The sequence below is a fragment of the Pseudophryne corroboree genome, chromosome 7, assembly GCF_028390025.1.
Source record: "Pseudophryne corroboree isolate aPseCor3 chromosome 7, aPseCor3.hap2, whole genome shotgun sequence".
NCBI lineage: Eukaryota > Metazoa > Chordata > Amphibia > Anura > Myobatrachidae > Pseudophryne > Pseudophryne corroboree.
Window position 1 is genome coordinate 194,146,056 of NC_086450.1, and position 25,678 is coordinate 194,171,733.

The 25,678-nt window shown below is 47.9% G+C and overlaps 1 protein-coding gene across 1 annotated transcript in view; it reads left to right on the plus strand.

The window, feature by feature from the left end:
• USP37 (ubiquitin specific peptidase 37) overlaps positions 1–25,678 on the plus strand; it is a 221,160-nt gene that overhangs the window by 136,190 nt on the left and 59,292 nt on the right. The window contains exons 9-12 of the mRNA XM_063933910.1: positions 3,447–3,578; positions 3,677–3,800; positions 4,661–4,866; positions 5,915–6,032. Coding sequence (XP_063789980.1) covers positions 3,447–3,578; positions 3,677–3,800; positions 4,661–4,866; positions 5,915–6,032 — 580 coding nt within the window. The remainder of the gene's footprint in view (positions 1–3,446; positions 3,579–3,676; positions 3,801–4,660; positions 4,867–5,914; positions 6,033–25,678) is intronic.

Genomic DNA, 25,678 nt, shown 5'->3' on the forward strand with positions numbered 1-25,678 from the left:
TCCTACAAGTAGTATCCCAGGGGTACAGATTGGAATGTCGAAACGTTTCCCCCTCGCAGGCTCCTGAAGTCTGCTTTACCAAGGTATCCCTCCGACAAGGAGGCAGTATGGAAAAAAATTCACAAGCTGTATTCCCAGCAGGTGATAATCAAATTACCCCTCCTACAACAAGGAAAGGGGTATTATTCCACACTATATTGTGGTACTGAAGCCAGAAGGCTAGGTGAGACCTATTCTAAATCTAAAAAAATTTGAACACTTACAAAGGTTCAAATCAAGATGGAGTCACTCAGAGCAGTGAAAACGAACCAGGAAGAAGGGGACTATATAGTGTCCTGGGACATCAGGGATGCTTACCTCCATGTCCCAAATTTGCCCTTCTCACTAAGGGTACCTCAGGTTCGTGGTATAGAACTGTCAGTTTCAGACGCTGCCGTTTGGATTGTCCACGGCACCCCGGGTCTTTACCAAGGTAATGGCCGAAATGATGATTCTTCTTCGAAGAAAAGGCGTCTTAATTACCCCTTACTTGGACGATCTCCTGATAAGGGCAAAGTCCAGGGAACAGTTGGAGGTCGGAGTAGCACTATCTCGGATACTGCTACAACAGCACGGATGGATTCTAAATATTCCAAAATCGCAGCTGATCCGGACGACACGTCTGCTGTGCCTAGGGATGATTCTGGACACAGTCCAGAAAAAGGTGTTTCTCCCGGAAGAGAAAGCCAGGGAGTTATCCGAGCTAGTCAAGAACCTCCTAAAACCAGGAAAAGTGTCAGTGCATCATTGCACAAGGGTCCTGGTAAAAATGGTGGCTTCCTACGAAGCAATTCCATTCGGCAGATTTCACGCAAGAACTTTTCAGTGGGATCTGCTGGACAAATGGTCCGGATCGCATCTTCAGATGCATCAGCGGATAACCCTATATCCAAGGACAAGGGTGTCTCTCCTGTGGTGGTTACAGAGTGCTCATCTTCTAGAGGGCCGCAGATTCGGCATTCAGGATTGGATGCTGGTGACCACGGAGGCCAGCCCGAGAGGCTGGGGAGCAGTCACACAAGGAAAAAATTTCCAGGGAGTGTGATCAAGTCTGGAGACTTTTCTCCACATAAATATACTGGAGCTAAGGGTAAATTTATAATGCTCTAAGCTTAGCAAGACCTCTGCTTCAAGGTCAGCCGGTATTGATCCAGTGGGAAAAACATCACGGCAGTCGCCCACGTAAACAGACAGGGCGGCACAAGAAGCAGGAGGGCAATGGCAAAAACTGCAAGGACTTTTCGCTGGGCGGAAAATCATGTGATAGCACTGTCAGCAGTGTTTCATTCCGGGAGTGGAAACTGGAAAGCAGACTTCCTCAGCAGGCACGACCTCCACCCGGGAGAGTGGAAACTTCATCGGGAAGTTTTTCCACATGATTGTGAACCGTTGGGAAATACCAAAGGTGGACATGATGGCGTCCCGTCTGAACAAAAAACGGGACAGGTATTGCGCCAGGTCAAGAGACCCTCAGGCAATAGCTGTGGACGTTCTGGTAACACCGTGGGTGTACCAGTCGGTGTATGTGTTCCCTCCTCTGCTTCTCATACCTAAGGTACTGAGAATTATAAGACGTAGAGGAGTAAGAACTATACTCATGGCTCCGGATTGGCCAAGAAGGACTTGGTACCCGGAACTTCAAGAGATGCTCACAGAGGACTTATGGCCTCTGCCGCTAAGAAGGGACTTGCTTCAGCAAGTACCATGTCTGTTCCAAGACTTACCGCAGCTGCGTTTGACGGCATGGCGGTGGAACGCCGGATCCTAAGGGAAAAAGGCATTCCGGAAGAGGTCATTCCTACCCTGGTCAAAGCCAGGAAGGAGGTGACCGCACAACATTATCACCACATGTGGCGAAAATATGTTGCGTGGTGTGAGGCCAGGAAGGCCCCACGAAGAAATTTCAACTCTGTCGATTCCTGCATTTCCTGCAAACAGGAGTGTCTATGGGCCTCAAATTGGGGCCCATTAAGGTTCAAATTTCGGCCCTGTCGATTTTCTTCCAGAAAGAATTGGCTTCAGTTCCTGAAGTCCAGAAGTTTGTCAAGGGAGTATTGCATATACAACCCCCTTTTGTGCCTCCAGTGGCACTGTGGGATCTTAACGTAGTTCTGGGATTCCTCAAATCACATTGGTTTAAAACCAGTCAAATCTGTGGATTTGAAGCATCTCACATGAAACGTGACCATGCTCTTGGCCCTGGCCTGGGCCAGGCGAGTGTCAAATTGGTGGGTTTTTTCTCAAAAAAGCCCATATCTGTTTGTCCATTCGGACAGGGCAGAGCTGCGGACTCGTCCCCAGTTCTCTCCCTAAGGTGGTGTCAGTGTTTCACCTGAACCAGCTTATTGTGGTGCCTTGCGCCTACTAGGGACTTGGAGGACTCCAAGTTGCTGGATGTTGTCAGGGCCCTGAAAGTATAGGTTCCAGGACGGCTGGAGTCAGGAAAACTGACTTGCTGTTATCCTGTATGCACCCAACAAACTGGGTGCTCTTGCTTCTAAGCAAACTATTGCTAGTTGGATGTGTAATACAATTCAGCTTGCACATTCTGTGGCAGGCCTGCCACAGCCAAAATATGTAAATGCCCATTCCACAAGGAAGGTGGGCTCATCTTGGGCGGCTGCCCGAGGGGTCTCGGCTTTACAACTTTGCCGAGCGGCTATTTAGTCAGGGGCAAACACGTTTGTAAAATCCTACAAATTTGATACCCTGGCTAAGGAGGACCTGGAGTTCTCTCATTCGGTGCTGCAGAGTCATCCGCACTCTCCCGCCCGTTTGGGAGCTTTGGTATAATCCCCATGGTCCTTTCAGGAACCCCAGCATCCACTAGGACGATAGAGAAAATAAGAATTTACTTACCGATAATTCTATTTCTCGGAGTCCGTAGTGGATGCTGGGCGCCCATCCCAAGTGCGGATTATCTGCATTACTTGTACATAGTTACAAAAATCGGGTTATTATTGTTGTGAGCCATCTTTTCAGAGGCTCCGCTGTTATCATACTGTTAACTGGGTTCAGATCACAGGTTGTACAGTGTGATTGGTGTGGCTGGTATGAGTCTTACCCGGGATTCAAAATCCTTCCTTATTGTGTACGCTCGTCCGGGCACAGTATCCTAACTGAGGCTTGGAGGAGGGTCATAGGGGGAGGAGCCAGTGCACACCACCTGATCCTAAAGCTTTACTTTTTGTGCCCTGTCTCCTGCGGAGCCGCTACCCCCCCCCCCCCCCCCCCCCCCCATGGTCCTTTCAGGAACCCCAGCATCCACTACGGACTCCGAGAAATAGAATTATCGGTAAGTAAATTCTTATTTTTTTTACTTTTGAAACATTGTCACTAATTTTCAATGTGAGTTTGCCTAGATTTATGTATAGTTTTAAAAATCATTATTTGTTCAATCTCTGCAGTTTCTCCAACTTGGGAAATACCTGCTACATGAATGCAATATTGCAGTCCTTGTTTTCTCTGCAGCCTTTTGCCAATGATTTACTTAAACAAGGCATCCCATACAGGAGAATTCCATTGAATGCATTAATCAGGTATAAAGCCAAGACACACAATATCTAATGTTCTGAAGAACAGCCTTCTTTTTTCTTTTCTTTTTTTCACTTGAAATCACTGCTGTCCTGTGTTACAGACGCTTTGCCTTTCTGCTGGCAAAGAAGGATGTGTGCAGCGCTGAAATGAAGAAGGATTTGCTTAAGAAAGTGAAGAGTGCAATCTCTGCGACAGCAGAACGTTTTTCAGGTTACATGCAGAATGTATGTATCCTCTGCAGATGTCTGTTGTGGGAAAACTAGAATCTGAGGATTTTGAATTGTCTTTGTCCATATCCTTGAGTAGACATGCTGTAATATAGCCTTGAACTAGGAAGCACTACAGTGCATAATGGATTTTATACCTATCCTTGTAGAATGTAAAAGCTATGGCAGTAACTTGTTGTGAAATGCTACTTATGTAAGCTGCTATTGTGTCCGTCAGTTGCAATGTGAGCTGGAGAGAGGCTCTCCACCCCTTTGCTGCCGGGGTGCGGCCACTCTTCTTTCTCAAGACTGTATGGATGTTCAGAACAATAGAGTGGTACACAACCTAGATAAAACGGAGAAATAGATGGAAAGAAGGCGAGACATGGCTGGGTAGGAAAGGAAAAGGACATGGGGGTTTGGCTAGGAAGAGACGTGGGGTGTAGTGTCTGTGGGAGGGAGAGTTGCTGGTTGGGATAGGGAGGGATAGATGGGGGCAATAGCTAGCAGCTAATCTGGAGAACGACTTGTTTGTGATAATAATGTTCACAATCTTTTTAAATTATAGCTAAACCTTTTAAAAGCCGTAGCTTGCAGCAGCCATTGGCAGCTTTTAGAATACAATGTCTGGACATAGTCTTTTTTTTATTGTACATGTTTGTGCAGAATTATCGTATCTAGCTCAGGAGTAGGCAATGTGTGGCAATACAGCTGCTGTTTAACTACACATCCCAGCATGCCATGCTGCTTGAGCATCCTAAAACTGTGGCAGTGCATTCTTTGATGTGTATTTCCATAGCAGCTGGAGTGTCGCATGTTGCCTACACATTGTGTAACCCATAAGTTGCCATGTGAAACTGTTCCATTTATCTTCTTAGGATGCCCATGAATTTTTAAGCCAGTGCCTTGACCAGCTGAAGGAAGACATGGGAAAACTGAATAAAACATGGAAGTCCGAATTATCATCAGGAGATGAAGTTTTTGGCAGCAAAGCAAGTGACGACATTGCTGCAACTCATATTTATACCTGCCCTGTGATCTGCAATTTTGAGTTTGAGGCTCAGCATTCAATCATCTGTAAAATGTAAGTAATAATCTGTCATATCCAAGATGCATACTATTAAAGTATGATGTGTTTTACCTGCCTACATGTGAAATATTTCCCAAATGACCTGAATATAGGGCTGTAATTGTTTGTCTAGTTTTCAAACTCTGACCTTAAGTCAAGGTTTTAAGAAAAACCAGGATTGCGCACAGATGGTTTAATCAAAATAAATGAGACCCTGATTAAGTCACTTGTGCAGAAATATGGTTATCCTAAAAAAAAAAAGTACTCTTAGGGTGCCTTGAGGACCGAGTGTGGGAGCCACGAATGTATAATATTTGACCCATAACCTGTTTTAAGCTATAGGCGCTGTCCACACTTGAACTGTGTTTGGCAGCTGTGCTTCCTGGAGAGAGCTGCTATTGCACTTTATTGGGTTTCAATCCCCTGACCGTATGGTAATCTGTAGCATTTGATTAGTCTAATCAATTCAGCTGTCAGTCCATGCAAAGCCTCATAATGGAATGGTTGGGACTGTTTTGGTGTCAGAGCGGACTGCTCTTTTCTGTGGGCTATCAAATAAGAGCGGCAGTTACCATTGAACAAGGGTTTGTGTAGGACAGTGGGAAGCTTACTTAAAGCTGGGTACCACACTGTGCGATATGGCTGATACGGCGTTAGCGGGTCAATAGGTATGTGAACAACATCGTTCAGACATATCTGGTTGACACTGCAGCACACCCGATGGCAGATATACCTGCAGATATCAGCGTATCTGGTTTTGTATATGGGTGGACCACCTACCTTCCCCGGTACACTTGCTGCAGGTACTGATGTCCCACCTGGACCGGCAAATACAAATGCCTGCCCAGCTGGATGACAGGAACAGCATATTGAGTGTCCGATTGGTAAGTAAATATGCTTACCTGAATCTTTCTCAGTCGGTGTGACGGCGGCTCTGCCTTCAAGTCGGAGCAGTGTGTACCTATCTTAAGACTTTGTGATAGTTGTAATTTAATTCCATTGATATGTTTGGTATTTAATCACAAATACAAGAATGTATGTTGCTATATTTCTGTGTCCTTAGGTGTGGTGAAAAGGTTCTCAAGCGGGAACAGTTTAATGATCTCTCCATTGATCTTCCTCGTCGGAAAAAACAGTTGCCCTCCAGGTCTATACAGGACTCCCTTGACCTCTTTTTCCGGGTATGTTGTCAGAAATAAAATTACATTACTTTAATGGTCAAATCTACCTTTAGGTTAAAAGCTGGAAGTTGTTTACGCTCTATATCAGTGATGGGAACCTTCGGCCCTCCATTTGTTCTTGAACTACACATCCTAGCATGCCCTGCAACAGTTTTAGCATGGTCAGATAGCAAAACTGTAGCAAGGCACTCTATGTGTAGTTCAACAACATCTGGAGGGCCAAAGGTTCCCCACCCCTGCTCTATATTGATGCTGTAGCTGGCAAAATAAGATTTTTGGTGCTTTTCGTTAAACCTTAGAGCCCATTTGGGGAACGATTAACCATGGGTGTAGTGAGGGTTGAGGAGCAAGCACTTAATATATACCCTAAAAAGTTAGCCTAAGCTTCTCCCCTCTAACCCCTACCTTAGTGTGGACATAAAAATCTGTAAATATAGGTTGAAATAAGGATAGGATTGCATCCTCTTGCACAACCCAATAAGGGAGGGATTGTAGTATCCCCCAGGTGGACTTGGAGAAAGAGTTTTAATGGTAAGTACCTACAATCTTACTTACTTCCTCCATCTGGGGACACTCCTGAACATGGGTTTGTACAAAAGCTCATTACTTCATGTCCAAAGGATGCATCCCTGGATGCAGAGTCATGGAATCTGTGAATGTACAGTATGTACCAAGTACCATGTAGCTGCTCAACATAACTGCTCCATGGAAACTTCATGCCACACCACCCACAAAGTTTCAGAGTGAGTGAAGATAGGGATAGGACATTCAACCCACTCATATGCCTGCTGATTTTTGCCCATTGGGCTATAATCGGATTGCATAGTGGCCTTTTATTTAGTGGTGTCATATAGAAAACTACCAACTTTCTTCTACTGGTAGTCCTCTCCAGCTAAATACACAACGTCTAATTGAGCCTGCTGACCTTGATCTGTTCTCGATTTGGCAAAAGTCTGTAATACTCATCTCCATAGGAGACACTGGAACCATGGGTATAGCAGGCCTGGAGGAGTCTGGGCACCAAACGGTTAGCATCTTGAAGACCGCACAAGCTTCTCCTCCCCTACACCCCGCCCCCTGTCTACAGAAGCTGGACGGGGATGGGGGGTTGCCATTAGGGAGCCTGTTCATATAGAAAGATATATCTATCTATCTGCCACACCTGCAGTGCACATGGGGGGTCATTCAGACCCATTCGCATGCTGCTGGTTGTCGCAGCAGTGAGAACGGGACGGGTCTGTGCCTGCACGGCGGCCACAATGCACACGCGCATCGTTGCCCAGCGACAGCCATCCCTGGGCAACGACCAGAAGAACAAAGAAAGCGATCGCTGGTGCGATCGCAAGAAGACTGACAGCAGGAAGGCGTTCCGGGCCGGCAACTCACTGTTTTCAGGGAGTGGCGAGTCCAACACAGGCATGTACAGGCGTTTGGAGGGCGAATGTCTGATGTCAATTCCGGGACCTGCATTGCTGGATCGAACGCACAGGGTAAGTAACCGTTACCCTGGTCTAGTTCTACACACAACTTTTTTTTGCATAGCAGGGCTGCACAAGCGTTCACAGCCTTGATATGCAAAAAAGCCCTCCCCCATAGGCGGCGTCGAGTTGACTGCATGGGCAGGAAAAAAGTTGCTACGTGTGATCAACTCTGAATGACCCCCATGGTTTTCCCAACTGCTAACAAATTTGCTGCTGCAATCAACTCTGAATTACCCCCAAAGAATCAAATCTGCACCTTTCGTTGGTCCTATTCACATAGATAGTGGGTTCTTACGACATCCAGGGAAGCCAAGAAAACATCAGCTTCAGAAGACGTAGGTACCAAAAGAGAGGGAACTACAATTTCTTGGTTTATATGAAATTTCGAAACACCCTTATTAAAAAGGTAACCAAGTCGTGCACAGAGAACTGCATCATCTAGACCAGAGGTTCTCAAACTCGGTCCTCGGGGTCCCACACAGTGCATGTTTTGCAGGTAACCCAGCAGGTGCACAGGTGTATTAATTACTCACTGACACATTTTAAAAGGTCCACAGGTGGAGCTAATTATTTCACTTGCGATTCTGTGAGGAGACCTGCAAAACATGCACTGTGTGGGCCCCCGAGTACAGAGTTTGAGAACCTCTGATCTAGACGAAAGATGAGAAAATAGGATTTTAATTACCTACCGGTAAATCCTTTTCTCGTAGTCCGTAGAGGATACTGGGATCCACATTAGTACCATGGGGTATAGACGGATCCACTAAGAGTCCTGGGCACTTTAAAAAAAAATCATTACTGTGCACTGGCTCCTCCCTCTATGCCCCTCCTACCAGACTCAGTCTAGAAACTGTGCCCGAGGAGACGGACATATCCTGATGAAGGATGTAACAGAACAGTGATGAGATTCAAACCAGCACACACAAACAAGAGAAAAGCCATACTAACCAAACTTGAACAGGAACAGCTGAACCAATAACCATACTTGAAGTAACAGTGCAGGAAACCCGGACTACGATAAAAGAATTTACCAGTAGGTAATTAAAAAACTATTTTCTCTTGCGTCCTAGATGATACTGGGGTCCACATTAGTACCATGGGGATGTACCAAAGCTCCCAATCCGGGTGGGAGAGTGCTGAGGTTCCTGTAGAACTGATTGACCAAACTGAAGGTCCTCAGAGGACAAAGTATCGTACTTTTAGAATTTAGCAAACGTGTTTGAACTCGACCAAGTAGCTGCTCGGCAGAGTTGTAGAGCAGAGACACCGCAGGCGGCCGCACAGGAAGAAACCACCGACCGAGTAGAGTGGGCATGAACAGATTTAGGAACCGGCAATCCTGCCGATAAATAAGCATGCTGGATACTAAGCCTAATCCAGCGAGCAATAGACTGCTTTGAAGCAGGACACACAATTTTCTTGGGAACATAGAGAACAAACAGCGAGTCCGATTTTCTGTGACGAGCTGTCCGCTTCACATAGATCTTCAAAGCCCTCACAACAGCCAAGGACTTTGAGGTAGCAGAGGTGTCAGTAAACACCGGAACCACAATAGGGTGGTTGATATGAAACGCAGACAACACCTTTGGAAGAAATTGCTGACGAATTCTGAGTTCATCTCTATCTTAATGAAAATCAAATAGAGGCTTTTGTGAGACAACGCCCCCCGTTCCAACACACACCTTGCTGAAGCGAAGGCCAACAGTGTAACGGTCTTCCACATAAGAATCTCTCTTTTTCATCCACTAGGGGTCACTGGAGTACTCTTGGGATATGGACGGCCTCCGTAGGAACAGGGCACTGAATATTTAAATTTAGAACACTCCACCCCTCCATATCCCAGAGTACCTCAGTGTTTTTTCTGTGCTCGACGTAGCAACAGGTTCTGTGGCTTGGTCCACAATTCTTTTGAATATTTTTATTTTTTTAAGTTAATATTTTTCTTTTTCATACACATCCCTTTCCCCCTTCCAAAAGGCAGGGTCAGGGATAGTGCAAGCTGCTACTAGCAGCTGTGGCGTGTCGGTCCTCACTAAATGAGCACCCTCACAGCCAGACAGACTTCCTGCACACAGGCTGGCCGGCGCTTGCAGAGAAGCCCTGTCGGAGCCTCACCACAAGCAGGAGTCAAGGTATGTTGGTCGGGGCGGTCAGCTCACGCTGCCGCCCCGCTGTGTGGGGACAAGGTTTTCTTTAATAGACCGCTGGCGCACCATACTACTGGCCGCTAAACAGTCCGCCCACCCGCCGCCGCTGCTCCGGCCGCCGCCGCTGCTCAGAGCGCTTCAGGCGCTCCCCACTCTGTCTTCAGCGCGTCCCGCTACCCGGCTCCCGCTGGCAGCCCCACACTAACGCTGCCCGCCCCGCATGCTGCCTCCGCAAACGGAGCATACAGGGGGGGTGTGGGGGGGGGGCATTACACTGCAAGCAGAGGGACAATCAGCGGCACGAGGGGGGATAACCTGCAGCAACAGCAGTATGCTAGGCTGCAGGGTTAATTACACAGGATTTTCATACAGATGTCAGTTTAAAGACTTGTAACCTGTACTGTGACAAAAATTTTAAGCATGGCAGCCATTTTAACCATGCTTCCTGTGTCTATATATAGACACCTTCGTACTATTTTACTGAGTCGTGCAAGTGTCTGTTTTTTGTGTATTGTATTGTCTGTCTCCATAATGAGTAAGGCACCAGCAAAAATTAAAAAGCATCACTGTAAAGTCTGTAGCAGTGTGTTATCGGATGGATCTACCACATGTACAGTATGTTTTGTGGATTCAGTTCCGAATACAATTTCTGCTCTGGTTTTAAAGCCAGTTTCATCCCCGGACCCTCCATGGGAAATGCTAGCCAATGTACTGGCTGGGTTGCAATCAGAATTGACCGCCGCTCGACAAGAGCGGGAAGCAGCAAGATCTGAGTCTAGGGTGAGACCGCCAGAACTACCGGAGGCGTCTCAGCCTTGCGAAAGTTCCAAATCCATTTTGGGTAGACGGGATAAATTTCATGTGTCTTATGATTTACCAGTCTCTGCTATGTTGCATTCTGACGATTCCATGCCAGACCTCACGGCACAAGATGAGGGTGAGGAGGGTGAAGTGGAGTCAGATAGTGAGGATTTTAACAGCTCAGGTATTGATAATCTCATCAGAGCAGTGCGTCAGTCTCTGAAGTTTACAGAAACTGAGGAGCCTCTGACAAATGATCAGGTCGTATTTACTAAACGACAGAGAACTCCAATGTGTTTTCCTGTTTCGAAGGTCTCTTAATAAGATGTTAGTAGAAACACGACAAAATCCAGATAAACTGTTTTCTATACCTCGCAGATTTAAGTCTAGTTACCCGTTTCCAGACTCTGTGACATGTACATGGGAGAATCCACCAATAGTTGATTCGTCAGTGTCGAAACTTACAAAGAAATTAACCATACCAGTGCCAGCTGCTACTACACTTAAAGACCCTTCAGATCGCAAAATAGAAACTATGCTAAAGTCCATGTATGTAGCAGCAGGAGTGCTGCTGAGACCTGGCTTGGTTGGCATCTGGGTCACTAAGGCGCTCATAGTATGGATTACAGAACTCAAGTCTGTCCTACATGACGAACACCTTATACTTCATGCTGATCAAATGTGTGATGCTACGGAGTATCTATGTACAGCTTCTACTGACGTCTGTCAGCTCACTTCTCGTATTTCATCGTCGCTAGTTACAGCACGACGAGCACTCTGGCTGCGTTCTTGGCAAGCGGAGGCACAGGTCAAACGAGGTACAGAGGCGTTACCTTACGGTGGCAAGAAGTTGTTTGGTCCTGAATTGGACACATGGATTACTGAGGCTACGGGAGGAAAGTCGGTTTTCTTACCATTGCCTCCACCGGTACCAAGACGGAGGTACTCTGGACCTGCGTTCAAATCCTTTAGACCTCAGTCCTTTCGCGGACGTGGCAGAGGAACAGCCACGCCTGGTAGACGTGGACGTGGTTTCCAACAAACCAACACAAGTCGTCAGGACGCTAAGGTCACCGACAAGCCAGTGGCATGACGGGCTACCAGCCCATCTCTGTTCTCCGATTGTGGGAGCACGCCTTCAGACGTTCCATTTGGTGTGGTTCCAGACATCCGCGGATGGGTGGATCCACAATTTAGTGTTAAGAGGTTACAAAATAGAGTTTGACTGTTTTCCGCCACTGCGGTTTTTCAAGACAGGACTGCCTCTGTCGGACGACAAGAGGGCGGTTCTGCAAATTGCCATTCAGTCCCTACTGGATTCAGCAGTTTTGATTCCGGTCCCTGTACACCAACAGGGTCAGGGTTATTATTCCAGTCTGTGGTACCGAAGCCGGATGGCTCAGTCAGGCCAATATTGAACTTAAAGGGTCTCAATCGGTACGTAACTTACTACAGATTCAAGATGGAATCTCTGCGCTCAGTGATTGCAAGTTTAGAGCCAAAGGAATTCATGATTGCGCTAGATCTCAAGGATGCGTACTTACACATTCCAATTTGGCAGCCTCATCAGAGGTTCTTGCGGTTTGCAATATGCCAAAACCATTACCAGTTTCAGGCTCTACCGTTTGGCCTATCGTCAGCGCCTCGGGTATTCGCCAAAGTGATGTCTGTGATGATAGCTCATCTCAGATCCCTGGGAGTGACAATAGTTCCGTATTTAGACGATCTACTCATCAAAGCTCCGTCTCAACAGATGCTTCTCCAACATGCGCTACTAACGTACAATGTACTAGTTCACCACGGTTGGATTGTCAACTTCAAGAAATCACATCTCATTCCGTCTCAACGCCTTCAATTCCTAGGTATGATTTTCGATACGGTAAATCAAAGAATTTACCTACCACAACAGAAAGTAGATTATTCGCAATCTAGTACAATTAGTGCTCAAGCCACGCACAGTCTCTGTACATTTGTGCATTTGCCTCTTAGGAACAATGGTGGCGGCTTTCGAAGCGCTTCAGTTCGGAAGATTTCACTCACGTCCTTTTTAACTGGATGTGCTCGCACAGTGGTCGGGCTCGCATCTGCAGATTCACCACAGGGTGAGGTTGTCGCCAAGGGCAAGGGTGTCTCTGCTCTGGTGGCTCAATGTACACAATTTAACCGCAGGGAAACAGTTCGGCGGCTGGAATTGGATAATTCTAACGACGGATGCGAGTCTCAGAGGTTGGGGAGCTGTAGTTCACAATTGTCAGCTCCAGGGTCTCTGGGCGGATCACGAAAGATTGCGGTCTATAAATGTCCTGGAATTCCGCGCAATTTACAATGCACTACGACAAGCAGTACACATGCTGTGGTCTCAGACTGTCCAAGTGCAGTCAGACAACGCGACGGCAGTCGCATACATCAACAAACAAGGAGGAACGAGAAGCCGCATGGCAATGCGGGAAGTAGCTCGAATCCTCAATTGGGCAGAATACCACCAGGTGATATTGACGGCAGTGTTCATTCCGGGAGTGGACAACTGGGAGGCGGATTATCTCAGACGTCGGGAGTTTCATCCAGGAGAATGGGCATTAAATCCAGGTGTTTCACATGTTGGTTCAGCGGTGGGGTTACCCTCAGGTGGACCTGATGGCGTCTCGCCACAATCACCAAACGCTCCAGTATGTGTCCAGAACGAGAGATCCAAAGGCAGTGGCGCGGTGGATGCTCTCACAATCGCTTGGCCGTTCAGCCTAGTGTATCTGTTTCCACCGTTTCCGCTGCTCCCTCTGGTGCTAAAACGGATCAAAAGAGTCTGTCACAGTCATACTAGTGGCTCCTCATTGGCCTCGAAGGGCTTGGTTCTCGGATCTCCACGGACTACTCGCAGACGATCCTTGGCCGCTCCCTCTACGTCCGGACTTGTTACAACAGGGTCCGTTCCTTTACCCCGATTTAGCGCGGCTGCGTTTGGCGGGGTGGCTGTTGAGAGCGCCCTCTTAAGAAGAGAGGGCATTCCAGAATCTGTTATACCAACCATGTTACGAGCTAGGAAGCCAGTTACGGCAGCTCATTATTACAGAATTTGGCGTGCCTGTATAGGTTGGTGTGAAACTCGAAAGTTTCCGACATAATCTTTCACGTTATCCCGTCTTTTGTTATTTCTACAAACGGGGTTAGATGGAGGACTGCGTTTATCTACACTAAAGGTGCAGGTATCTGCTTTGTCAATTTACTTTCAAAGAAGATTGGCTCTATTGCCGTCTATACACACCTTTCTGCAAGGTGTCCTCAGAGTACAGCCTCCATTCATTCCACCTACAGCGCCATGGGACTTGAATCTGGTTTTAGATTTCTTACAGTCTTCATATTTTGAACCCTTACAGCAAGTGGATATGAAGTTTCTCACTTGGAAAACAATTTTTCTTCTAGCCTTAGCTTCGGCAAGGCGTGTTTCAGATTTGGGTGCCTTGTCATGCAAGCCACCGTATTTGGTGTTTCATGACAGAGCGGAACTTCGGACGAATTCCGCTTTCTTACCAAAGGTAGTGTCATCTTTTCACATCAATCAACCAATAGTAGTTCCTGTGTTGACAGCACATTCTGGAACTCTGGATGTGGTACGCGCTTTACGCGTTTATGTATCCCGAACGTCTACAGTTCGTAAGACGGATACGTTGTTTGTTCTCTATGATGCTGCCAAGATGGGTTGGCCAGCGTCTAAGCAGACCTTATCCAGATGGATAAAACTGACCGTACGTCAGGCTTACCTTCATGCTAGATTACAGCCGCCTACATCAGTAACAGCTCATTCCACACGTTCTGTGGGAACTTCATGGGCAGCTGGTTGTGGAGCTTCTACGACGCAGCTTTGTCGTGCGGCTACATGGTCTTAAGTGCACACGTTTGTGCGCTTTTACAAGTTTGATACGTTTGCGGCATCAGCATCTAGATTTGGCCGCCTAGTGTTACAGGTGCCAAACAGCTCTCCCGCCCACGGGGGAAGCTTTGGTACGTCCCAAGAGTACTCCAGTGACCCCTAGTGGATGAAAAAGAAAATAGGATTTTGGTACTTACCAGGTAAATCCTTTTCTTTGAATCCATAGGGGGCACCGGACGCCCACCCAGAGCATTTTTTTTACCTGGTTTGTGGTAAGTTCAGGGGATCTTATGGTAACACACTCTCACCGACTGGTTCAAATTATCAAGTGCTGGTTATGGTGTCAACTGTTTAGTTGTCGGTAACGTTATGTGTCAACTTCATTGTTGTCCGTTATGTTATATGTAATACTCCATTGTCAACCTCTCTATAGCTCCTGTTCGGCTCAGTAAAAAACACTGAGGTACTCTGGGATATGGAGGGGTGGAGTGTTCTAAATTTAAATATTCAGTGCCCTGTTCCTATGGAGGCCGTCCATATCCCAAGAGTACTCCAGTGCCCCCTATGGTTTCAAAGAAAAGGATTTACCTGTTAAGTACCAAAATCCTATTTTAAGTCAACCTCCTGTAAAGGCTCAAACCATTTAGATTGTAGAAACTGCAACACCATGTTAAGATCCCAAGCTGCCGTGGGAGGCACAAAGGGCGGTTGGATGTGCAGAACACCCTTCAAGAACATCTGAATCTCAGGGAGGGAAGCCAATTGTTTCTGGAAGAACATGAATAAGGCCGAAAGCTGGACTTTTAAAGGAGCCAAAACGTAGGCCCACATCAACACCTGACTGTAGAAAAAGGAGAAAATGTCTCAGTTGAAATTCCACTGCAGGAAATTTCCTGTTATCACACCACGAGACATTTTTCCCCAAATACGGTGGGAAAGTAGACGTTACCCCTTTCCTGGCTTGGATCAGGGTTATTATTATAAAATGTTATTTATAGGGCGCCACAAGTGTTTCGCAGCGCCGTACAAAGGACAGTACAGGGAGAAAAAACTTAGCATAACAGTAAATAAATAACAAAAATGGAGTGCAGGTAACAAAGAGCACCACAATTCTCAAAACATAATACAGCTTAGATATAAGTAGCGAGGGAGTAATCATTGTACTACTTGGGGCTGGCGGCCATAGATAGAGAGGAGCCTTTACCAGTAGGAGAAAAAGCAGGTAAAGATGGTCGCTGAGTGAAATGTGTCGAGAAGTGGGCTTAGACAACAAGAGGAAAGAAGGCCTTGCTCACAAAGCTAACAATCTAGCGGGGAGGGGCGACAGACAGATGACATGAGGTGCAAGCAAGCAGGAGGAAGCCTGAGGGTGTATGCAAGCAAAGCAGAGATGTTCAAGGCATAAGGCATGGGGATAGAGGAGCAGCCTAAGGACAAGGTTATGCATTGGAGGGGTAGGCTTTGATAAATAGGTGGGTTTTCAGTGCCCGTTTGAAGCTTTGCAAGGTCGGGGAGAGTCTAATGGAGTGGGAGAGCGCGTTCCACTGAAGGGGTGCAGCACGGGCAAAATCCTGAACTCGTGCATGGGAAGCAGTGACCAAGGCAGGGGAGAGGCGAGGCGATGGTCAACAGCCGACCGTAGTGGGCGGGAGGGAGTATGAAGGGAGAGGAGGTTGGAGATGTAGGGAGCAGTGGAATTAGAGATGGCCTTGTACGTGAGGGTGAGGAGTTTGAAGAGGATTCTGTAGGGGAATGGGAGCCAGTGTAGAATTTGTTGAAGGGGAGGGGCAGAAGTGGAGCGGCGGGAGAGGAAGATGAGCCTAGCTGCGGAGTTGAGGACAGATTGGAGGGGAGAGAGGTGGGAGCAAGTGAGGCCAGTGAGGAGTACACTGCAGTAGTCGAGTCGTGAGATGACCAGTGGGTGGATGATAAGCTTAGTTGCACTCTGGGAGAGAAATGGCCTGATACGAGCAATGTTGCGTAGCTGGAACCGACAAGATTGCGCCAGAGCTTGGATGTAGGGTGCAAAGGAGAGGGAGGAGTCAAGAGGGACGCCCAGGCAGCAGAGTTGGGGAACGGGGGAGATGATAGTGTTGTCAGTGATAAAGATATTTGTAGGGGGTGTTGCTCTGGCTGGGGGAAAGATAATGAGTTCAGTTTTGTCTATGAGCGCTCTCTGAAGCTCAACAGACATCCAGGAGGAGATGGCAGAGAGGCAGCTGGAGACCCGAGAGAGGACAGATCAGGAGAGGAGAGGTAGAGTTGTGTGTCATCAGCATAGAGGTGGTATTGAAGGCCAAAGGAGTTAACGAGCGCACTCAGGGAAGAGGTGTACAGGGAGAACAGAAGGGGGCCTAGGACAGAACCCTGAGGGACACCAACAGGGAGGATGGAAGGGTGTGAGGTGGTTCCGGAGGCAGACACAGAGAAGGAGCAGTTAGTGAGGTATGAGGTAAACCAGTCAAGGTCGGTGCTAGAGAGGCCAAAGTTTTGGAGTGTGCGGAGGAGGAGAGGATGATCCACTGTGTCAAAGGCAGCAGAGAGGTCCGGAAGGATGAGCAAAGAGAAGTGGCCCTTAAATTTGGCCGAAAGCAGGTCATTGGTGACTTTCCCCAGGGCAGTCTCGGTGGAGTGGGCGAAAGCCAAATTGGAGTGGATCAAGGATGGGAGTGGTCAGAGAGGTGGCTTGTGAGACGGCTGTAGACCAGTCGTTCAAGTAGTTTGGAGGCGAAAGGGAGAAGAGAGATGGAGCGGTAGCTAGTGAGTGATGAAGGGTCGAGGTTGGTTTTTGAGAATAGGGGACATCAGAGCATGTTTGAATGGTGAGGGAAAGATGCCAGTAGAGAGCAGCAGGTTAAAGAGGTGAGCAAGGTGGGAGCAGGCATTGGGGGGGGGGGGGGGGGGGGGGGAGAATAACATGAGGGAGTGGACTTCCTTGTCTGAAGCAGGACAGGGTGGGATAGATGGAGGGGAGGGTTGGAATAACCCTGTCCGGAATGCCTGTCCAGGATACAATTTGACACTCAACTTCCATGCCATCAAACGTAGCCGTGGTAAGTCTTGATAGACGAACGGCCCCTGTTGTAGAAGATCTTTTCGAAGAGGCAGAGGCCACGGGTCCTCTAGGAGCATCTCCAGTAGATCCGCTTGAACCTTTTTCCCATGTCATTCTTTTGAGAATACTTGGGATCAACAGAAGAGGTGGAAACAGGTAAACCAACTGGTAGATCCATGGAGTCACCAGAGAGTCCACCGCCACTGCTTGTGGGTCCTACGACCTGGAACAATACCGCGTTAGCTTCTTGTGAAGACTAGATGTCATCATGTCTATTTGTGGGATTCCCCACAGACGTGTTAAGGACTCGAACATTTGCGGGGGAAGGCCCCACTCTCCTGGGTGGAGGCCGTGTCTGCTGAGGAAGGCCGCTACTCAGTCGGAATATGAAGGTATGCATCCTTGATGTCAAGAGACACCCAGAAATTCCCCTTCCTCCAGACCAGAGATCACCTCTCTGAGACTCCATCTTGAACCTGAATACCCTTAAGTACGGATTCAGTGATTTGAGTTTATAATGGGCCTTACCGAACCGTCCGGTTTTGGTACCACAAACAGGTTGGAGTCATAACCCTTGTTTTGTAGTAGAGGTGGAACGGAGACAAAGACTTGAGTCTGTACCAGTTTTTGAATGGCTGCCTGTAAAGTCATACTTGCTTCTGGAGAAGCTGGTAAGCTTAATTTGAAGAATCTGTGATGTGGGAGTTCCTGAAACTCCAGTCTCTATCCCTGGGTGATAAGATGTTTGACCCAGGGATCCTGGCCTGATGTTGCCCAAATGTGACTGAAATAACGTAAACGGACTCCCACCTGTCTGTCTTCCAGCTGAATGCTTTGAGGAAGTAGAAGCAGAGGTCTGTTCCTGAGAACCTGCAGCTGCTGGTTTTCTGGGTTTACCCTTATTGCCTTTGTATGCTGTAGAAGAACTTTCTTTATCATCCACTAGGGGTCACTGGAGTACTCTTGGGATATGGACGGGCTTCCGCAGGAAACAGCACTGAATATTCAAATTAGTAACACTCCACCCCTCCATATCCCTGAGCACTTACTCAGTGTTTTTTCTGTGCTGAACGTGGTAGCAGCTTAATACCTGAAGTCACGGTTTTGTTGAAGAAACTTTTATTTTTATTTTTATTTTTTCTACTATTTGTACACATCCCTTTCCCCCTTCCAAAAGGCAGGGTCAGGGATCGTGCAGCTGCTGATAGCAGCACGGGCGTGTCGGGCCTCTCTGAAAGAGCTCCCTCACAGCCCTCACATCCTCCTGCACTGGCTAGCCGGCGCTTACTGAAAAGCCCCGTCGGAGCCTCCGCACGTCTGCGGGAGTAAGGTATGTGAAACGGGGCGGTCAGCTCCCGCTGCCGCCCCGACGTGTGGGGACATAGTGCTTGGTGACGGCAGAGGGATTGTTACGCGGCTCTCCCCTCTCAGCCTCCGGCAGGTACCGCGGCTCTCTCCGCTCAGGCGCCCGCACGTTCGACCGCGGTTCTCCCCGCTCAGGCGCCCGCACGGTCGGCCACAGACCTCCGTGCAGGCACCGCGGCTCTCCCCGTTCAGGCGCCCGCACGGTCGGCCACAGACCTCCGTGCGGGCACCGCGGCTCTCCCCGCTCAGGCGCCCGCACGTTCGGCCACAGACCTCCGTGCAGGCACCGCTGATCGATTCTTACAGGCCGCCGCCCGCCGCAGCGCTACCTTGATTAGCTGACGCCGCTATTATACACGAGGCCACCGCTGGGACACACGAGGCACATAGCGCTCTACGATACCCGCTGGGGGCCCACACGCTGCGCTGCCGCTGTAATAAGCTAAAAGAGCAGGCAGCCATTACAGGGGGGACAATAATAATGTCGCAGAGAAATACTGCAGCAGCAGAGGAGATTGTTACAGTATAATCAGTGAAAGTTGTACCAGCACGGTGATTATATGTATGTTAGCAGGGCAGACATTTTTAACATGCTTCCTGTGTTTTCCTGCTGTGATTCCAGAACGTTCCTGCCTTACATCTCTACACCACCGGAAGGCGCAGGGGTGTTAGTGGGAATTTGGGATCAAATTTCTTAGTACTGGCCACGTGTATTGCACTGGGCCAGATATATATACAGAGCCACCTTATTGCTATTTTACTGAGTCGTGCAGGTGTCTGTTTTTTGTGTATTGTATTGTCTGTCGCCATGAGTAAGGCACCAGCAAAAACTAAAAAGCATATTTGCAAAGTATGTGGCAGTGTGTTACCGGATGCATCTACCACATGTAACGTATGTTTTGTGGATTCCGTTCAGAATACCATTTCTGCTCCGGTTTTGCAACCAATTTCCTCACCGGACCCTCCGTGGGGTATGTTAGTAAATGTACTGGAGAAATTTCAGACAGAAATGACCGCTGCTCGTCTGGAGCGAGAAACGTTAAGATCTGAGTCTAGGGTGAGACCGCCAGAACTACCGGAGGCGTCTCAGCCTTGCGTACGGTCCAAATCCATTTTGGGCAAACGGGATAATTTTCATATGTCTTATGATTTTCCAGTGTCTGCTATGTTGCATTCTGACGATTCCATCCCAGACCTCACGGAACACGATGAGGGGGAGGAGGGCGAAGTGGAGTCAGATGGCGAGGATGTTAACAGTTCCGGCATTGATGATCTCATCAGAGCGGTACGGCAGTCGCTAAGGTTTCCTGAAGCTGAGCAGCCTCTCACCAATGATCAGGTCGTATTTACTAAACGACGGAAGACGCCAGTAAGTTTTCCTGTGTCGGATTCTCTAAATCAGATGTTAGTAGAAACAAGACAGAATCCAGATAAACGGTTTTCTATACCTCGCAGATTTAAGTCTAGTTATCCGTTTCCAGACTCGGTAACGTGTACATGGGAGAATCCACCAATAGTTGATTCTTCAGTGTCAAAGCTTACCAAGAAATTAACCATACCAGTGCCATCAGCTACTACGCTTAAAGATCCTTCAGATCGTAAGATAGAAACTATGCTAAAATCCATGTATGTAGCAGCAGGTGTGATGCTAAGACCTGGATTGGTTGGCATTTGGGTCACTAAGGCGCTCATAATATGGCTTACAGAACTCAAATCTGCTTTACATGACGAAAACCTGATAATTCAGGTAAATCAAATGATTGAGGCTGTAGAGTATCTCTGTACAGCGTCTACTGACGTCTGTCAGCTCACTTCTCGTATTTCATCTTCGCTAGTTACGGCACAAAGAGCACTCTACCTGCGTACTTATCAAGCGGAGGCAGAGGTCAAACGAAGTATAGAGGCGTTGCCTTACGATGGCAAGAAGTTGTTTGGTCCAGAATTGGACGCATGGATTAAGGAGGCTACGGGAGGTAAGTCTGTGTTCTTACCAGTGCCTCCACCTGCGCCAAGAAGAAGGTACGCTGGACCTTCGTTCAAATCCTTTAGATCTCAGCCCTTTCGAGGACGTGGCAGAGGATCAGCCACGCCTGCTAGACGTGGTCGAGGACGTGGTTTCCATCAAACCAACACAACTCGCCAAGACGCTAAGGTTACCGACAAGCCAGTGGCATGACGGCCTACCAGCCCATCTCGGTTCTCCAACTGTGGGAGCACGCCTTCAGACGTTCCATGGGGCGTGGTTCCACACATCCGCGGAGGGCTGGATTCGCAATTTAGTGTTAAAAGGTTACAAAATAGAGTTCGACTGTCTGCCGCCTCTGCGGTTTTTCAAGACAGGCTTGCCTCTGTCGGACGACAAGAGGACAGTTTTGCAAATTGCCATTCAGTCCTTACTGGATTCGGCAGTGTTGATTCCGGTCCCTGTACACCAACAGGGTCAGGGTTATTATTCAAGTCTATTTGTGGTCCCGAAGCCGGATGGCTCAGTCAGACCAATATTGAACTTAAAGGGCCTCAATCAGTACGTAACTTACTACAGATTCAAAATGGAGTCTCTACGGTCGGTGATTGCGGGGTTAGAGACCAAGGAATTTATGATTGCGCTAGACCTCAAGGATGCGTACTTACACATTCCAATTTGGCAGCCTCATCAGAAATTCTTACGATTTGCAATACGCCAGAACCATTACCAGTTTCAGGCTCTGCCGTTTGGCCTGTCATCAGCGCCTCGGGTATTCACCAAAGTAATGTCTGTGATGATAGCTCACCTCAGATCCCTGGGAGTGACAATAGTTCCGTATTTAGACGATCTGCTCATCAAAGCTCCGTCTCCACAGATACTTACCCAACATGCGCTGCTAACTTACAATGTACTGGTTCACCACGGTTGGATTGTAAATTTCAAGAAATCACATCTGATTCCGTCTCAACGCCTTCAGTTCCTAGGTATGATTCTCGATACGGTCAATCAAAGGATTTACCTACCACAACAAAAAGTACAAATGCTACGCCATCTAGTACAATTAGTACTCAAACCACGCACAGTGTCGATACACTTGTGCATTCGCCTGTTAGGCACAATGGTGGCAGCTTTCGAGGCGCTTCAGTTCGGAAGATTTCACTCTCGTCCATTTCAGCTGAACGTGCTTGCCCAGTGGTCGGGCTCGCATCTGCAGATTCACCACAGAGTGAGGTTGTCACCAATAGCAAGAGTTTCTCTGCTATGGTGGCTCAAGGAACACAATTTAACCGCAGGAAGACGGTTCGGAGTTTGCAATTGGATAATTCTAACTACGGACGCCAGTCTCAGAGGTTGGGGAGCGGTAATTCAAAATTGTCAGCTCCAGGGTCTCTGGGCGGATCACGAGAAATTGCTGTCTATAAATGTTCTAGAACTCCGCGCAATTTACAATGCGCTACGACAAGCAGTGCACATGATTCGCTCTCAGCCTGTCCAAGTGCAGTCAGACAATGCGACGGCGGTCGCATACATCAACAAACAAGGAGGAACGAGAAGCCGCATGGCAATGCGGGAAGTAGCTCGAATCCTCAATTGGGCGGAATGCCACCAGGTGATATTGTCGGCCGTGTTCATTCCGGGAGTGGACAACTGGGAAGCGGATTATCTCAGTCGTCGGGATTTTCACCCAGGCGAATGGTCATTAAATCCAGAAGTGTTTCACATGTTGGTTCAGCGATGGGGTTATCCTCAGGTGGACCTGATGGCATCTCGACACAATCATCAAACGCCCCAGTATGTGTCCAGAACAAGAGATCCAAAGGCAGTCGCGGTGGATGCTCTCACTGTCGCGTGGCCGTACAGTCTTGTGTATCTGTTTCCACCGTTTCCGCTGCTCCCTCTGGTGCTAAAACGGATCAAAAGAGAGTCGCTCACAGTCATACTAGTGGCGCCTCATTGGCCTCGGAGAGCTTGGTTCTCGGATCTTCGAGGATTACTCGCAGACGATCCGTGGCCGCTCCCGATACGTCCAGACCTGTTACAACAGGGTCCGTTTCTTTACCCCGATTTAGCGCGGCTGCGTTTGACGGGGTGGCTGTTGAGACCGCCCTCTTAAGAAGAGAGGGCATTCCAGATTCAGTTATACCAACCATGTTACGAGCTAGAAAGCCGGTTACGGCAGCTCATTATTACAGAATATGGCGTGCCTATATAGGTTGGTGTGAAGCTCGGAAATTTCCGACATCAGCTTTCAAGTTATGCCGCCTTTTGTTGTTTCTACAAACAGGCTTAGATGGAGGATTGCGTTTATCTACACTAAAGGTGCAGGTATCTGCTTTGTCAATTTACTTTCAAAGACGATTGGCTCTATTGCCGTCTATACGCACTTTTCTCCAAGGTGTACTCAGGGTACAGCCTCCATTCATACCACCTACAGCGCCATGGGACTTGAATCTGGTTTTGGAGTTCTTACAGTCTTCATATTTTGAACCCTTACAACAAGTGGATATAAAGTTTCTCACTTGGAAAACAATTTTTCTCTTAGCCTTAGCTTCCGCAAGGCGTGTTTCGGATTTGGGTGCCTTGTCATGCAAGCCACCGTATTTGGTGTTTCATGATGACAGAGCGGAACTTCGGACGAATCCCGCCTTCTTACCAAAGGTAGTGTCATCTTTTCACATCAATCAACCAATAGTAGTTCCTGTGTTGACAGCACATTCTGGAACTCTGGATGGGGTTCGCGCATTACGCGTTTATGTATCCCGAACGTCTTCAGTTCGTAAGACGGATACGTTATTTGTTCTCTATGATGCTGCCAAGATGGGTTGGCCAGCATCTAAACAAACTTTATCCAGATGGATAAAACTGACCATACGCCAGGCTTACCTTCATGCTAGGTTACAACCGCCTACGTCAGTAACCGCTCATTCCACACGTTCTGTGGGAACTTCATGGGCAGCTGGTCGTGGGGCTTCTGCGACGCAGCTTTGCCGGGCGGCTACATGGTCTTCCGTGCACACGTTTGTGCGCTTTTACAAGTTTGATACTTTTGCGGCATCAGCATCTAGCTTTGGCCGCCTAGTTTTACAAGTGCCAAACAGCTCTCCCGCCCACGGGGGAAGCTTTGGTACGTCCCAAGAGTACTCCAGTGACCCCTAGTGGATGATAAAGAAAATAGGATTTTGGTACTTACCAGGTAAATCCTTTTCTTTGAATCCATAGGGGGCACTGGACGCCCACCCAGAGCAGTTTTACCTACTTGTGGTTAGTTCTGAGGATCTTATGGTAACACACTTTCACCGGCTGGTTCAAGTTACAAGTGCTGGTTAGGGTGTCAACTGTTAGTTGTCAGTAACGTTATGTGTTAACTTCGTTATTGTCAGTTATGTTATATGTAATACTCCATTATTAACCTCTCTTAATTCCTGTTCGGCTCAGTAAAAAAACACTGAGTAAGTGCTCAGGGATATGGAGGGGTGGAGTGTTACTAATTTGAATATTCAGTGCTGTTTCCTGCGGAAGCCCGTCCATATCCCAAGAGTACTCCAGTGCCCCCTATGGATTCAAAGAAAAGGATTTACCTGGTAAGTACCAAAATCCTATTTTTGGATTTGTCACGAAATTTCACTGTCCGAAAGGACTGCAGAGTTGGAGCAGAGTAGGTTTTCCTAGCTGGGGGTGCTGCGGAAGGAAGGTATGTACACTTACCCGCAGTTGCCTTGGATATCCACATATCCAGTTCATCTCCAAGAAGGCCTCACATGTGAATGGTAGGCTTCCCACGCCTTTCCTGGAATCCGCAGTCCACTTGCGTAGCCACAAGCCCCTGCGTGCTGACACTGCCATGGCAGTGTGGGACTAATATCCTTTATGGCCTCCACCATAAAGTTAGCAGAGTCTTGTATATATTGCAAGAGCAAAACGATCTCTCCTGTGTAGAGAATCCAAATCATCAATTAGGTTACCTGACCATTTTGCAATGGCCCTAGTTATCCGTGCACAAGCAATAGTGGGTCTCTGGGCCACCCTCATAGCTTTGTAAAGGGATTTGAGAGAGGTCTCAATCTTGTGGTCAGCAGTGTCCTTTAAGGAGGCTGCGCCTGGGACAGGTAAAATAACTTTACGTTACAATCTAGATACAGATGCGTCTATGATTGGTGGGTTTTCCCATTTCTTCCTATCCCTGAGGGAAAAGGAAGGGAATGAGCAACCTCTTAGGGATTTGAAACTTATGTCTTTACCCAAGTTACTTCCAACAGAGAATTTAACTTTTGATGCATGAAAAGTAGCTGAGGATTTCTTCTTTACATGAAAGTAAGAATCCTCCTCGTCTACTGTCACCTTATCAAGAATCTGCAATACATCTCTAATAGCTTCTATCAGAGATTGCACCCATCGGGCTGAAGCTATGGCCAACAGTAACACAGTTTCTCTAACGTCCTAAGTGGATGCTGGGGACTCCGTAAGGACCATGGGGAATAGCGGCTCCACAGGAGACTGGGCACAAAAGTAAAGCTTTAGAACCACCTGGTGTGCACTGGCTCCTCCCCCTATGACCCTCCTCCAAGCCTCAGTTAAGATTTTGTGGCCGAACGAGAAGGGTGCACACTAGGTGGCTCTCCTGAGCTGCTTAGTGAAAAGTTTAGTTTTAGGTTTTTTATTTTTCAGTGAGACCTGCTGGCAACAGGCTCACTGCATCGAGGGACTAAGGGGAGAAGAAGCGAACTCACCTGCGTGCAGAGTGGATTGGGCTTCTTAGGCTACTGGACATTAGCTCCAGAGGGACGATCACAGGCCCAGCCTGGATGGGTCCCAGAGCCGCGCCGCCGGCCCCCTTACAGAGCTAGAAGGCAGAAGAGGTCCGGAAAATCGGCGGCAGAAGACGTCCTGTCTTCAACAAGGTAGCGCACAGCACTGCAGCTGTGCGCCATTGCTCTCAGCACACTTCACACTCCGGTCACTGAGGGTG